The sequence below is a fragment of the Zalophus californianus genome, chromosome 11 (assembly GCF_009762305.2).
Source record: "Zalophus californianus isolate mZalCal1 chromosome 11, mZalCal1.pri.v2, whole genome shotgun sequence".
NCBI classification, from domain to species: domain Eukaryota; kingdom Metazoa; phylum Chordata; class Mammalia; order Carnivora; family Otariidae; genus Zalophus; species Zalophus californianus.
In genome coordinates, this window is record NC_045605.1 from 38477215 (window position 1) to 38493595 (window position 16381).

The 16381-nt window shown below is 52.1% G+C and overlaps 1 protein-coding gene across 1 annotated transcript in view; it reads right to left on the reverse strand.

The window, feature by feature from the left end:
• The window catches only part of PANX1 (pannexin 1), a 46566-nt gene that overhangs the window by 12957 nt on the left and 17228 nt on the right, over positions 1-16381 (reverse strand). Inside the window, exon 2 of the mRNA XM_027580381.2 lies at positions 5919-6055. Within this exon, the coding sequence (XP_027436182.1) occupies positions 5919-6055 (137 nt within the window). The remainder of the gene's footprint in view (positions 1-5918; positions 6056-16381) is intronic.

Sequence of the window (16381 nt, forward strand, 5' to 3'; positions counted from 1 at the left end):
AAATCATGCCTAGCAGCTGCCTACATTATGAACTTGAACAAAGAACAAACACTCAAAAAAAAAAAAAAAAAAAAAAAAGGCCCGTTATCAAAGAGTCCTAGAGCACCACCTGCCGGTCCCCCTGAATGCACACACATTTCCACAAAAATCGTTCCTTAGAGTTACTGGAGGTCACCAGAAGTAAGTGGAGGAGGAAGAGGAAGGGAGACGTGAAAAAGTAGCTGGGGAGAAATCACAGCATTGATTACACCAGGCCCACAAACTCCACACTGACATACACTTAAATATTCCAGTGAATAATTTCTTTGGGGGGAGTTTGGGCCTCCTGGGTTTAAGTCTGGCATCAGAACTGAGTTGAGGAGCATTCCCATAAACCCTGTGCCCTTTACGCCCTCACCCTGGACTCAGGATGCTCCTGGAGGATGAAGCCTGGATCTGAGCAGGACATACAAACTGCTTCATTCCCCCCACTTCCACATATGTGCTCTGAGCACTCCCCGCGGGCAACGCACTGCCCCAGGGGCATGCTGCCGCATGAGACATGGGCGTGGGCTCTTCCTGCGCGGAACCTACAGGCTTAGAAATAAAGAATCACTTCAGCAGAATTAAGGTGAGTATCTGCCACCTCCCATGGTTGCTCCAGGAACAGCACAGGCTGCTCTGGGAACACACAAGAGAGACCAGAGTGCGGTGCAGCTGATGTTTTGCTTGCCCAGCACCCCATTTTTGGGATCTGACTGCCTGGAGGCAGGTTGTACGGTCTACTGTCCACATAGCGGCCTCTGGGTCTTACTTTGTGTTGACCCCACCCGGCCCTGAAAGCGATTAGACTTGGCAACAACCCTCAGTCTAGAGGTTCAGAGGAAGCTTCCAAGCGGACAGGACATTTAATCTGAGACCAGAACAGCACATTAGGAGGTCGCCGGATTAGAGGGGAGGGGCAATCAGGGAAGGTTTTTCAAAGGAAGGTGTGTGTGAGACGGCCAAGACACGTGCAAGCTACAGGAAGTCACGGTCCCCGGGGCCCAGGGGTGGTGGGGACGGCCTGGCGGTGAGGCTGGGGTGATAGGGTTCGCAGGGGCCAGTGGGAGGGAGAACCATGGTGGCCAAAATAGCTTGACTTCTAAAAGAAATCTAGACATTGTGTAGGGACATTGGAGGGTTCTGTTTAGGGAAAGGACAGTCAGGCAAGAAAAAGAGCATGTACAGTTAGTGGGAAGGGGCAAAGGAGGAGTACGAAGTGAGGGCAACAGGACAGCACATGGCAGGAGTCCGCCAGAGAGAATGGGCAATAGGAGAGCGCACGGCAGGAGTCCACCAGAGAGAACGGGCAATAGGAGAGCGCACGGCAGGAGTCCTCGAGAGAGAACGGGCAACAGGAGAGCGCACGGCAGGAGTCCTCGAGAGAGAACGGGCAACAGGAGAGGGCACGGCAGGAGTCCGCCAGAGAGAATGGGCAATAGGAGAGCGCACGGCAGGAGTCCTCGAGAGAGAACGGGCAACAGGAGAGGGCACGGCAGGAGTCCGCCAGAGAGAATGGGCAATAGGAGAGTGCACGGCAGGAGTCCTCGAGAGAGAACGGGCAATAGGAGAGCGCACGGCAGGAGTCCTCGAGAGAGAACGGGCAACAGGAGAGGGCACGGCAGGAGTCCGCCAGAGAGAATGGGCAATAGGAGAGCGCACGGCAGGAGTCCTCGAGAGAGAACGGGCAATAGGAGAGCGCACGGCAGGAGTCCTCGAGAGAGAACGGGCAACAGGAGAGGGCACGGCAGGAGTCCGCCAGAGAGAATGGGCAATAGGAGAGCGCACGGCAGGAGTCCTCGAGAGAGAACAGGCAATAGGAGAGCGCACGGCAGGAGTCCGCCAGAGAGAATGGGCAATAAGAGAGCGCACGGCAGGAGTCCTCGAGAGAGAACAGGCAATAGGAGAGTGCACGGCAGGAGTCCGCGAGAGAGAACGGGCAACAGGAGAGGGCACGGCAGGAGTCTGCGAGAGAGAACGGGCAACAGGAGAGCGCACGGCAGGAGTCCTCGAGAGAGAACGGGCAACAGGAGAGGGCACGGCAGGAGTCCGCCAGAGAGAATGGCATGGGCGGGGCCAGGGACCCAACACAAGACCGTGTGGGAAAGCAGGACCGCTGGGCTGGGCGGCTGACATGATGGAGCAGGGAGACAATGGCACAGTGGCCCTCAGATTTCTGGCTGAGGGAATAGGGTAAACGGTGGTGGGCACAGTGGGGTTGGGCAGGGAACATGTGCTGGAGGCATGCGCTAGCTCTTCGGGTGCACTGGGGTTGGATCTGGAGCTCAGGGGGGGCGGGGGTTGCAGACGAAGACCCAGGTGCTGATGGCAGAGAGGAGGACGCCAAGACGCCGGGTGAGGTGATCCAGGGACAGGGGCAGTGTGAGAAAGGGAGGGGCCTAGGACAGAGCCCCGGAGGAACCCCAACTTTTCAGTGATGGGCAAAGGAAAAGGAGTTGGCTAAGGAGAACCTGCCCCAGGAGTCCAGAGCGCTTCTGCAGAATGAGAGCATGGCTCACAGGACCGCACGGCTGAGAGAAGTCAAGTGGGATAAGCCCCCCCGCCCGGGGGGGGGGTGGAGGCAAGCATTTACGCAGCAACAGAGGGGTTGCCAGGGACGTGGGGAGAGCGCTCGGGTGGAGAGATGTGCCAAAACGTGCCTGGGGAGAGAGTCCGCAGGAAGGGAAGGCTGAGGATGCAGAGACAAAGACGGGGATGCGGTGTGTCTGCAACCAGGGAGACGGGGGCCCAGAACACAGGGGTCCAGCCATCGGTCAGGGAGGCCATTTCTCGGAAGGGAAGGAAACGGCTGGGGCTGCGCTGGCGACATCTGGCCAGTCTGACGGCAGGAAGCTGGGGCTGTTCTCACATCAGAGTTTCCATTTTCCCTTTCATTTTCTCTGAAAGTGGCGGGGAGGGCCTCAGAGGGCAAGAGGTGCTGGTGGGGAGTGGGGTGCCCTACTGTAGTTCCAGGTAATGACAAACTCAGAGCACGGTGGCCACAGGAGTGGAGGACACACGGAGAGGGGGGCAAAGTCCTCGGAGAGCAGACCGAGGGCCCTTGCCAGCTCGGCAATCGCGAGTCCACGGAATGTGGAGAGGCCAGAAGAAAACCATCAGGAAGAGCTCTGTTGAGAAGGAATCCGGCAGCCCCACGTCTGGGTATAGGCCCCCAGGACCTGCAGGCAGGGCCTTGCACAGATCCCCGTCCACCCGTGTTCGTGGCAGCATTCACTGGGAGAGCTGTGAGGCGGAAGCTGCCCAGGGGCCCATGGAGGGATGCGTGGACCCACAAGACACAGTCAACACGTGAGACAGAGTGTGACTCAGCTTTAAAAAGGGAGAGAATTCTGATCATGCGACGACGTGAGCAAAACCTGAAAACATTATGCGGAGTGAAATAAGCCAGATGTAAAAGGACACATCCCACGGGACTGCAGCTATAGAAGGGCCCTGAGAGGGTGGACAGAAGACAGACAGCGGGACAGTGGGGGCCGGGAAACACAGGGAGTCAGTGTTTGACAGGTACAGAGTTTCAGTTTAGGAAGGCGAGAAAGGTCAGACGGATCTTGGCAATGGTCACACAACTGTGTGAACGTACTGAACGCCACTCAACTGCACACCTGAGAACAGCTAGGAAGGTAAGTTTTAGGTGGTGTGTATTTTATCACAATTAAACAAAACACCGGAAGAAGAAACAGTGTGGAAACAAAGCAGCTATGATCACAGAGTCTGGCCGGGCCAACAACGCCTCTGTTATGAAGACACCAGTCACAGTGGATTAGGGGCCCACCCCTACTCTGGTAGGACCTCACCTTAACTAATTCCACCTGCAACAACCCTATTTCCACAGAAGGTCCCATTCGAGGGTACAGGTGTTAGGACATCAATACATCTTTTAAGGGATACAATTCAACACACAACACCACCCAAAGGAAGACTCGGTTCTCTTGTACATTGGTTATTTTTTTATCGACTGCTGAAATTACACATGAAAAACTGGACAAGAATTTGAGGCTCTGGATGAAGTTACCTGCCTCTGGAGAAGATTTATTCCTGCTGCTGGCTGGCAGGCAGACTAGAGATGCTGACCATCCCCCTACCTCCTCATTCCATCAGTACTGAAATGATTGAAACCAGGACTCTAGTCCCCATGAGGGCTGGTCTCATTTAGGATCATCTCTTACTCCCCAGGAACAGATTTTCAAGCCAGGGGTGTTGACCAGGGTCCTTCCAGCTTAGCTGGTCCCAATTCTAATTTCTGTCCCCAGCCCTGTGAATCTGGAAAGATCTCTCAGCCAAACTTCCATCCAAATAAGCTGGGCTACCACCATCAGAAAGAGAGCTCCTCAGTCTGTCACTGACACTGGAGACTGAAGGCTGGGCTGCCCCCACTGCTCCACATGGTCTCTCCTTCTCTACTGAAGGGGCACTGGACAGCCAGGGACCTGACTCTAGTCCAGGTCTAGACCAGCAACTAGTCCTGGTCCCCAGCCTGCTCTCTCTACGTGCCCTTCACCTTATACTGCAGCAAAATCCTTGAGTTTCTTCCTTCTCTCAAAGTTTCACAATCTCTACCGTCCCTGCCAGCTCTTATACTGGGCAAGCCAGATTATACATTCTTCTTCTGTGGCTCCGTTAATGCCCAGCCCGGTGACTAGTTACAACCTCCCTTCTCCTAAGAGCATTGTAACAAAGGCACCTAAGCTATAACAGCATGGATTTCGACTTGCAAACAAGGCTGTTCAGCTTCTGGAACTATGGCCATTCATATCATTATTGGTTGGCCTGGCTACTAAGACATGCAGGGTTGATGGGGACCCAATGGACGCTAAGGCTAAATGTTTAAGAGAAAAGCCCAACCCCAAAGAAGAAAGAAGTCATTGTAGGGCATCACTGTGCCTGATGGCATGCAATAAACTGGGGAAGAGGCCTGAGTCATAGCAAAGGACTTAAACTGTTCTTTTTTAGAAAGAAGGATATGTGTTCAACAATAGGTCAAGGCTGGAAAGAATCAAACTTCAGCCTTTGGCTCTTCAGAAAATAGCATGCTTTCTTTCCTCAATGGAGGAGAAAAGCAGACAAAACACAAATCTTCTATTTGTTTTCATGATGGACAAAAGAACCAGTGATCGAAATAATAACAGGCTGACGGAGAGTCCTACTTCTTTATGCACAGAGAAGACCTACTGGAGCCACTTCATTACACAGAGAACGTTCTCCTGCACAAACCTGGCCAACTCTGGCTCAAGTTCCCCACTGCCCATCCTCTATGCACCGCCACCTCCACCACTCCCCTAACACAGAGCTCCTGACTGTCTGCACCTCTCCTCTGTTGGACACGGGCGTTGCCCATGTAGTGTGCCTCCACAATATCTGGCCCCATCAGAAAGCAAAGGAATCTGTCCTGGGCTGTGTTGCAGCCAACACCCCCGGAGAGAGTCATCACCAGGCTTCCTGATGTTCTAGCAACACACTGTCTAGAAGAAACTAAAGTGTATGCTGGCCCTTACTGTTCCCAAGGGACCCTGTGAGCAGTGAGAAGGCAGCGGCCAAAGCTAGGTTCGAGTCCTAGCTCTGTCCCTGTCTAACACTGCCCACCCAGGCATCCAAAACGCACCAGGAGCCTACTCTGCGCCAGATGCTGCTGGGCAATAAGGGCAGGAAGGGGACTAAGACACAAGAGGCGCCCCCTGGTACGGAGCTAAAATCCAAAGAGTGCCTCAGCTTCCTCAGCGGCTAGTGAAGGTGCTGGACCGAGTCATGTCTGGGGTCTCTTTATGACCCGCGTGTCTGCACTGCGGGATGGCCATGGTCTCTGTGTGGCCGTGGACTTGCACAGCCTCTCAGGGCCCCCATTCCCACAGCTACAGAGCAGACAGGTGAGATTCGGTTACCTTATGCAGACACAGCGGAAGGCGTCCGGCATCGCCCTGCAAGGAGGCCTGCTGAACGGCAGCCCAACAGTACGAATCCACGAAGGCAGCCTGCCGCCAGGAGAAGGAACTTGGGGAGAAACAGCTTATCTGGGTACCTGAGAAGCAAAAACAGTGCCAAATAAATGCGAGTGTGGGGTCCGGAGCCGCCCTCCCCTCGCCCCCCAGCCCTCCCTCCCGTGTTAGTGAAGTCACGGAGCGCCACGCCAGGCGTAGGTCAGAACTAAAACCCAGCGCCCAGGTTCGTATTTAGGCTATTGGAGAGACTTTCGGCTGATGCTGGCAGCTTGGGCTCAGCTGGGGAAAGCTCTGGAAAGAAGTGTGAAACCACTATAAAAAGAAAAAACGGCCAGGAAAAGAACCAGGGCCCAAAGCGCAGGGAGACATGTACAGGGCTGCTTGAATGTGGGTGAGGACTGAGAAGAGGGGGGGTTTATGGGGCAGGGGCGGGGGAGGAGGGTCGATCAGAAATCTGGACTAGAGGAGGAGTCCCTCAGAATAGAGAAGTCAGGGGGCGCCTGGGTGGCTCAGTCCATTAAGCGTCTGCCTTTGGCTCCGGTCATGATCCCAGGGTCCTGGGATGGAGCCCCACATCGGGCTCCCTGCTCAGCGGGAAGCCTGCTTCTCCCTCTCCCACTTCCCCTGCTTGTGTTCCCTCTCTCGTTGCCTCTCTCTCTGTCAAATAAATAAATAAAATCTTTTTAAAAAAGAACAGAGAAGTCAGAACTTTGAGCCCGATGAGGGGAAGGCCAAAGGAACATCTGGCGGTAAGTCACCAGATGGCAAATTAGCAGTTTTCTGTCTCCTCCAAGAAAAAAGGCGGCATGGGTGAAAGCAAAGGCTGAGCGGGAGCGTGCAGACCCGCAGAGAGGGGGACAGGTGCGGGGTGGGCTGGGGGGGGGCAGGTGGGAGCGTGTGCGCGGGGACCTGTGGCTCAGGCCCAGAGCGGCCACGCCGTCTTCCGCACCCTGTGCAGCCGAACAGATGCTAAGGGCTTGGGCTCTGGTGCTGGTTCTATTCAAACCCAACCCTGCCACTCACAGATGGGTGCCCTCAGGTCACTCCACCTTCTGAAGCCAAGGCTCTCCAAGCGGACACTGGCATCACTGTCTGTGTTCTCAGTACACTGCCTGGTTCCCAGTAGTAGCTAAGTACCACATTCTTCTGTATGAAGTAACTAGCAGGTGCTGTGATTGCCTGGAGAGTGGGGGCATGCCCACCCTAGACAGAGGGGGAAAGGATGGTAGGAAGGCACTCAGGTGGACTTCCCTAGCCTCTGGGACAGAAAAAGCCCCAAAGGGTCAGCTCCCTCTGGGGAGGAGGTGGGATTTATACTTGTGGCAGGGCAGGGCAGTAACGGGGATGTTGTCCAGGGAGCAGATTCTTGTGGTGGAGGAGGTACAACGGGCCCAGAGCACCCCCCCTTCATTGGAGACTTCTCTACCCGCAGACATCAAGAAAGACTTTTCGGCAAGAGCCCTTACAGGAGATGGCTATGAAAAGTCACATGCCATCCGAAAATGTCCGGTAATAGGGTAAGTTCCTGCCATCTAGGAATGGCTTAAACATGAGTTGGGGGTAGGTCATGGATTTCCAGGACCTTTCAATTCTCATATCCCATTAAACTTGAGACCCTCCATTTTATAAAAATAGGCTAGTCAGAACAGCGCCAAGCCACAGGGCTAACTTCACAAAGCTCTTGTGTTAGCATGACTTTGCTAAATGCTGCCCAGGCAGTCCCGCCCACCAAGGCTTACTGAGCACAGACACACAGGAGGGAGAGACAGGCCTGGGTTAGACATGGATGGGTGACTGGCCCAGAGAAGAGGATCTAAGTGCCTTCTCATGAAAATGGACAGCGCTAGTAGGATTTCATGAAAATCTGTGTGGCCTGTATATCCTTTAGGTATAGTCCTTGCAGTACACATAGCCAACACATCATAACGTTCTTTCTATAGGAAAATGTGCTGCCAAGTCCTGTCTTGGGACCTCCAAAACCTCTCCCAAGGCACTGGTGGGAAGTGCCAGAGCATAAATAAACTTTTTACACCAAAGCTTTCGCGAAAGAGGAAGAAAGAAAATATAATTGAGTCTAGAGAGACGGAAACCGGGGTAGCGCTGAGCTCAAAAGTAAATGTTCTTCATCTGGAATGGAAGGTCAGAAGAAAAGACAACAGACAACCAATATTCACAGGACACTAAGCAGCCCTTAACTCATTGCCTCATTTCAACCTCACAGCTAAATCAGAGAGACAGGGAGAAAAGGAGATCTTCTCTTCCTTTTACCCTGGATGAAACCAAAGCTCAAAGTAACCCCTACCCAAGCTAGTAACGGCAGAATTTTGATCCCTCAGTCTCTTAAAACACTCCTCTCTGGGCCAGTCGCTGCAGCGAGGGCACGCTGGGGAGGTCCCAGGAGCCAGGGTCTGTCAGAAAGGAGGTGGTTTGAGTAAGGGATCCCTCCAAGTGACCAGGAGGGGCAGAGCTTCCTGGAAAGAGTCAAGAACAAATCCACGAAAGGAAACAGATCAAGCCCCGAAGGGTACTTCCAGGCAAAAATGAGAAACCAAGTTAGTCCAGAGCCAGGAAGCAGCAGGAGCCAAACTGAGGGGTGGGAGTAAGGGGAAGGGCAGAGCAAGAGGGCACGGGGGCTGCCGTGAGCTGGGCTGTGCAGCCCTGCACCTCCACCGGCGGGGAGCAGCCCAGCCTGGCTTCCAGGAACATCTGGCAGGTGCTCCGCTGTTGCCGGAGCCTAGGACGCTCGTGACCTGGGCCATCCTGACTCATCTCTCCAAACATACTTCCACCACCTCTATCTCATTTAGTCTTCAAAATAATATTGGGAAATAAGTAAGGTGCTTTGCATATTTTCCTAGCGGTCTTCAGTACAGAAAGCTTCCAGGTTCTCCCTCTTCCTCTGTTTTAAACTGTTTGCCAGATTATTCATCCTAAAAGCCCAGTTCTGGTCTTCACACTCCCTCGGCTCAACATTTTTTTGCTGGTTCCTGCTGCCCAGGGTACAAATCCAAACCGATGCTCCAATCCAACCCAATTATTGCTGTGGCTTGCACAGGCCTGATTTGTTCCTAAAATCTGTGCCTTTCCTCACAATAGTCCCTCTGCACGGGGCGGGGGAGGGGGCGCCCTCTGTTCCGTACTTGTTTGTTAAGTTAATGCTGCATCCGCATTGTCCACCGCCATGGGCCATCTTTCAAAGCCCAGCTCAGATGTCACCCTGTCCACGAAGCTTCCTCCCCACGGAGCTCCCCAAGCACTTTAAAGCCATCAGAGACATGCAGATAATCACCTCTGACCAGACTGCATAAACATGCACGTGTGTCTTATGTCCTCCGGTCGTATCTCAACTCTCGGCCGACAGGACGGACACACGTACACACACACACTCTTTCTGGCTCTCAACCTCACACAGCACCCTGTATCAAACAAGCGACACCTGTCTGCGGCTTTCAACGGTTTGGACAACTGTCGTAACTACTGTCTCAATCAAGCATCCCAGTAAGACAGCACCGCCCCACTGGACAGTTGAGCAAACGGAGCCCGCAGCCGACCCACATCTATCCCGCAGTGATCCCGCAGCCGACCCACAGGCACCTCCCACGCTCCGCTCAGCTGTGCCCTGTGGTGGCCGGGTGAGCACTCTGATTTCTGGGGAGTAGCTTTAGTGAGACATGAAGTACCTTCACACTGTACAGAAAGCAAGAAATGAGTTTCAGGTTTACACCGGGAACAACAAAGAAACACACCTTTGGACTTGCTGAGAGCACAGAGGGAGCCGTGGGCTTTACATTTATGCGTCCGGCCAGATGTGGTGAAAGATCGCAGGGAGGGAACGTGTGCTCACCTGCCCCGCGAAAGTGCACGACACCTGCTAAGTGAGGGACCCACGCCACAGACATCTCCCTGTCCGTCCGCCCTCCGGCCCTAGCCTGGAGCCCAGGAGCAGGTCACACAGGCCCCGGTGTGGCAGCCCCGGTGGCCCTCGGCCCAGCTTACCCCTGCGCCCGTGGCCGCGGCCGAAGCAGCTGGTGGAGAACCTGAAAGCAGCGCTGCCTGAGCGGGGACCGGAGCGGGGAGGGCAGACCGGCCGCCAGCCACTTCTCCCAGCATGAACACCAGCTGCGCCTGCTCTGGCCTCATTTTCCCACTGCCCTTCTCTCTCTTCATGGCTTTCTGTTCGTTTTGATGCGTTACTAACCTCCAGCTGCTTAGCAGGCCTGTGAGTTCTGCGCAAGCCGCAGGTCCACTTCTGATGGCCAGACACATCCGCCCTGCCCCGGGCGCTGTGCTGGGGCGTTAGCCGTCCGCCCCCGCGGCTTCACGCCACGGGTGACTGTGGGGTAGCATCGGAAGCAGACCTCCTGACAAGTTAAGGAAACTCATCCAAACCTCAGGTTTAACAAAATAAAAACAGAAACAGAAAGATCTAGTTAACTGGCTAGGAGGACTTTTGAGGAACTCTGGAATGGAAGAGATTCTAAGCTGAAGGAACCAACACACTGGAGTGACTAAAGGGGCAGCAGGAGGCAGGCAAAGGCAACGACCCCTTGCTGTGCACTTTTACCCCGCTCTTACAGAGGAGCAAAGTGAGGCACTGGGGTCTCGTGGCTAGTGGGTTGCAGGGCTGGGATCTCTACCCAAGTCTCCATCTTTACCTTCCAAATACAAGAAAGAGGAGACAAAAAGCACAGGCTATGGAAGAAAGTTGGGTCAGAGATGGTAGAATGAGAAGGAAGCAGCCAGGAAAGTTTCTGTGAGGGAAACAGTAAATCCTGGGGTGCTTGTTCTGGGAGGCACCCACAAAAGAAGAGTGTAATAATGATGAAATGAATTATAATCTTTATTATCTATATAGCATTTTAAAAATTCGCAAAATGTTTCTATTTTGCAAACAAAAAATGAGTTCTAATGCACTTTAATGTAAATTATACACACACACACACCTCACATGTATACACATGCAGATATGGGGATCCAGGTAGATCATAACACAATCTATACAGCACTGAATTTGAATGCTCTGGCTAGATTTTAAGGTTGCCAAAAAACCCTGAGAACTATTATAACCTCTTGAGTTCAGTGAGAATAATCACAGAAAGAGGACCATGAATGTGTGGAAAGAAAGAGATGGGTAGTGGTCAGCTCTTAAAAATAAATACAGAACAGTAAACAAGCACAAGAACGAAATCAGGTCTGACTGTTTAAAGTATCTTTCACTCCAATATAAGACTGGGATGAGCCAAAGGACCTGCCCCAGAGAGTCATTTCCTGCGAAATACCCACAGCTCCCAAGCGTGATAAAATACAGTAAGATTGCAAGAATCTTAGCATAGCAACTTTCTTAAAAAGAACCAAATTCCTCCCCTTTCACCTCTCCAGGAGATATCAACCCAAAGCCATCTCTAGCTTCAGACACAGCAAATACGTACATTCTGGAAGTCCCAAATGGTCTACTGTCACCTTCATTTGCAGGCACTGACCCCAAGGCACATACATGTTTCAAACCAGTGCGAAAATGTAAGAATGTCTATAGCCCACACTGCCCAAAAAAAAGGGGGAGGCGGCACTGAATTGAAACAACAGTTTTCCCTTAAACCAAATTAATTCACCAGGTCTCTGTTTTCCACACCCCAAACTGACTTTTTTTTTTTTTTTTTAGAGAGGGAGGTGGGGCAGGAGAGGCAGAGGGAGAGGGAGAGAGAGAATCCCAAGCGGGCTCAGGTCATGAGCTCAGGGTCCTGGGATCGAGCCCCGCATCGGGCTCCCTGCTCAGCGGGGAGCCTGCTTCTCCCTCTCCCTCTGCCTGCCGCTCCCCCTGCTTGTGTGCTCACTCTCTCTCTGTCAAAAAAATAAAATCTTTTTTTTTATTTAAGATTTTATTTATTTATTTGAGAGAGAGAGAATGAGAGCCAGAGAGCACAAGAGGGAAGAGGGTCAGAGGGAGAAGGAGACTCCCTGCTGAGCAGGGAGCCCGATGTGGGACTCAATCCCGGGACTCCAGGATCATGACCTGAGCCGAAGGCAGTTGCTTAACCAACTGAGCCACCCAGGCACCCAAAAATAAAATCTTTAAAGATGCAATGCTGCCATTGGTATTTGGATTTTCCCAACTCTCCTTTAGAGCAATTCTCCCCCCTCTAATCGGGCTCCAGTCCTGCACCAGACGCCATGCATTCAGATGTCACGTGTCTTTAGTCACCTTATCACCTCATCTGGAAGGGTTCCACAACCTTTCTCTGTCATCTGCAGCCTCTACGGGGGTGAAGAGCACAGGCCCTCAGTTCTGTGTAAGGCTCCCCTGATTTTTGTCCATCTGATTGACCAGCTTCTACACAACAGGCAGGACACCCCCAGGAGGGCGCGGGTCCTCTGCAGGACGCCCGGGGGGGGAGGCACCTAGCATCGGTTTCCTCCAGGGCCAGTGATGTCACATACGACAGCTACTTGCTCGAGTTGCTCTCAGGGCTCTTTCTCCCTGAGACAGAAGTTGTCTGTGCGGAGATCTCGGACTGTGGAAGTATTCGGTTCCCCAGCAAACTTTCACCTGGTGGTGAATCAGACACTTCCATGGCAGGTGCAAAATGAAGGGTTTCCAACTTCATCCTTCCCTCTGCGTGTGTTAGTCAGCACTGTACCAGAAAGAGGAACTTCCCGTTCCCCCAATTTATGTTTTTTAGTACTAAGACGTGCTCATACAGTCTTGTTTTTCAATATTTTGTCATCTGTTGCTCTTACTCATTTTGATGCACAAACCGTTTCTGACCCGCGCCATGCCTGTGGTTTCTGAGCACTCTGCACTTCGTGGCACAGATGTTCTGGGCTCTTCTTGTACTTTCCCTGCCCCAGCCCCGCCACTGGCCGTGTCTTCAGGGAGGAGCCCTTGGTTCCTTTTAGTAGGTAATATGATTCCTAAACCCAGGATATGGATGCAAGATGGGCTCACTGCTCCTAGCTGCCTTCAGCAGACACGGCGAGGAAAACCCGTGTGCGTGTGTGTGTGTGTGTGTGTGTGTGTGTGTGTGTGTGAGAGAGAGAGAGAGAGAGAGAGAGAGAGAGTTTATACTGAACATTCAAATTCCAATTTAACATCCCTGGCCTTCCCCCAGTCCGTATTTGTGTCATCTATCTTTTACAGTGAGACCCCTAGGTTCCAAATATACCAACATAGTTACTCATTTTCTCAATCCTAAAATTCACACTGAGTAATTGCAGAATTTTTAAAGCAAACATATCTTCTGATTTTCCTTTTAACAGGTTTACTCTGGATGCTGTGTCCAAAACTGCCCATCCAGGGTCAAGAACAGAAGCAGACACTGGTCAGGAGTCTAGGAGACAGTATGAAGAAACAGTCACAGCACACATCGGCATCAAGTCTTTTCTGCTATTACCACCAGGGCCCAGCCTGGTCCCGGTCAATGCACTGGGTCTGTGAAATGAAGAGTAATGTAAAAGGCTAGATGGAAGGCAGAAAAAGAAATCAACACAAACGTCTCTGCTATAATGCTATTGATGTGTTAAAAAAGAATATTGGTGCTCTGCAAAATCACACAAAATCTGTACCTAGAGCACTAACCAAACAGCAACAATCCTGATAAAAACACACTAGGTGTGATGACAGGGTATATAAGGAAGGCTGCTGAGTTATGTACACAAGAATAAAAAGCAAAATGCACAAAGACCGGAGAGAACTGCCTGACAGCACTTTGAAAACATGGCACGTGGACAATGGAGCCAGGAGGAAGAGCCTGGGGCAAATGGGCATCAAGTACACGCCAAGGTGTTAAGAACGGATGCGACTCCCCGTTACACTGGTATTCCCGTGTGCTGATCACATATAAGCTCCTTCCCATCACAGAATCGCCTACTAAAGGTGAACAGGAGTCATTTATTAAATACTGTGATTAAATAGGAAGTAGAAGCTCTTGTTCAATCCAATAAAAGAGCCTATGGGCTAGTTATCATTTAGTCCCATTTGTCTGATGCAGAAATAAGGCTAAGAGTAACTTCCAAAGCCAGACAGCTAATACTTGGTATAGGTCGACACGATCTCAAGTGTGTGGCCCTACTCTTTCCCCAGCGTGATGGGAACCTGGGAACGAGGGAGCAGGGAGGAGAGAGGGTGGAGGCAGGGCAGGGAGGCAGTGGAGTGGAGAAGGACAGGTGCAATACCAGGCCAGCCAACGACACAAGGGGAAGCAGGGTAGGGCCAGCCTCAATCTCCCCAGCAGCCTGGGCCTGAGCTCCAAGTTCGTGAGAAAGTGTATTAAAAACCACAGGGCCAACAAGAGTAGCCCCCGGTGGCCAACGGCTGGGGTGTGAAGACCGGCCCCAGAGCACCTACTGCTGTTTTGTGTGGAGCAGGAAGACTGTTGGGGAGATGGAGGAAAGGAGACTACGGCCACGGACTCCGCTCAGCAGGGATGGAGGCTGGAGGGATGCATGGAAGGGCAGGGCCAGATATGGACACTGTGTCATCACAGAGGCCACAGCGGGAATCGGACGTGTGAGGGCCAGGATGAAGTTCTGGTGGCAAAGTCAGACTGGCCACCCCTCCACCAGAGGAAATGTGGTCTTGATTTCTGCACTGTGAGAGCGCAGCAGGGAAACGAGGCACCGTTTCTAAATGAGCACGAGAAATGGATACTGCCCCAAGAAGGAGGTCAGGGGCAAGAGGTCAGCTTAAGAAAAATGTCAAATGAGCAGACCCTTGAAGGCCCAGAGGGCATTTCCTAGACACTTTTAAGTATAAAAGGGTTGGAAGAAAATCACCGTCTAGCCAGTTTTCACTGACACAGAGGCCTGATCTGTGTGGAACCATGTGGAGGTCCAATTAGATAGGGGAAGGCACATCTATAAAAAGAGTTCTGGATTCTTTATTCCTGAATATTGCTTTTACAAAGATATCATTATACCAAAGAGCCACTGGGTTTTCTCCTTTACTAATAAGTCACTCAACCTCTGTGCACCTGATTTTTCTCATCTGCAAAACCTCAGAGAACTCCTATAAAGACCAAAGGAAGGGCCTGCCACAGCGCCAGCACACAGGACCCAATCAACGGTAGCTCCTGTTTTTATTTCTGTGCATCAGGCTCCATGGTAAGCCCTGAAGATACAGAGACACATGTTCCTTTGTCACATCCTGTGTTACTTTCTTCAGCGCACTTGGAATGATCTGAATGTCCCCTGTACTGACTGGTTGACTTCTTGGTCTTACCGTCTACGGCTCTCGAACACCTGTGCCCCGGAAGTCTGCCATGGATAACTGGGATCTTAGATTTAATGGGGTCACAGCCTGAGACTAGACCCAACTTTGTTAAGTCCTTTTGCATCCTCCTCTCCCTCAGTGATGGCTTTTTTTTTTTAAGATTTTATTTATTCATTTGAGAGAGAGAGTGAGAGAGAGAGAGCACATGAGAGGGGGGAGGGGCAGAGGGCGAAGCAGACTCCCCGCCGAGCGGGGAGCCCGATGCAGGACTCGATCCCGGGACTCCAGGATCATGACCTGAGCCGAAGGCTGTCGCTTAACCAACTGAGCCACCCAGGCGCCCAGTGATGGCTTTTAAAAGCTAGATTTTGGGGTTCTGGCAACAAAGGAACCCTATTGTGTAGGAGAAGGCCTTGACTGTCTCAAACTGGGAATGAATCAGAGATTGGTGACTCCAATAAAATGAAAAGAACTTACAACAAACTGTTACCATTATTTAGATAACTGGTCATGAGACTTCTTTGCAAATACAAAGACATTCTAACTAGACCAACACTGGTTTCAGGGCAAATGCTCCTTTCTCAAGAAACCTTAAAAAAGAAAAGGGACATTCAAGTTCATCTGAGCTGGGCATTTAATGGCTCAGGCCTTTTGTGCCAGCAGCATATCAGAGACAGCCACAGACCCGTGCCCTCCCCAAGTGCTCTGTTCTCCCTGCATCTGTTATGGGGCAACAGAGCACAGGTGTTCTCCCTAAGGTACGCAGAACTCACGGGCATGGAGCCCGACCCAGCAGGGATTCACTGGGCATCTACTGCGTACCTGGTACCATGTGGGACACGGGGGATTCCAAGATCAGACATGGTCCCCGTCCTCGAAGAGCTTACAGCACAGTGGAGGAGGCCAAGACCATGAACGCTAAGGATAAGAGACAGAACAAACTACATAAAGGTAACGGCTAGGCCATGCCGGGTGTTCCTATGTGAAGGGAGGGGGACCCAGGCTGGGGAACCAGTACAAGCAAACACTCGAGTCTGGAGCTCACAGCTCGTTATGGAGGGTTGCGGAGCACTGTGACTGGAACACAGAGCCCAGCCGGGCATCGGGCAAAGAACATCCTTGCAGACTTGATTCTGTGGTGCTGGCAGGGAGGGCTCGGCAGGGTGTGGTGTGGGAGCTGTGTTCTAATATCCTCGGGGCT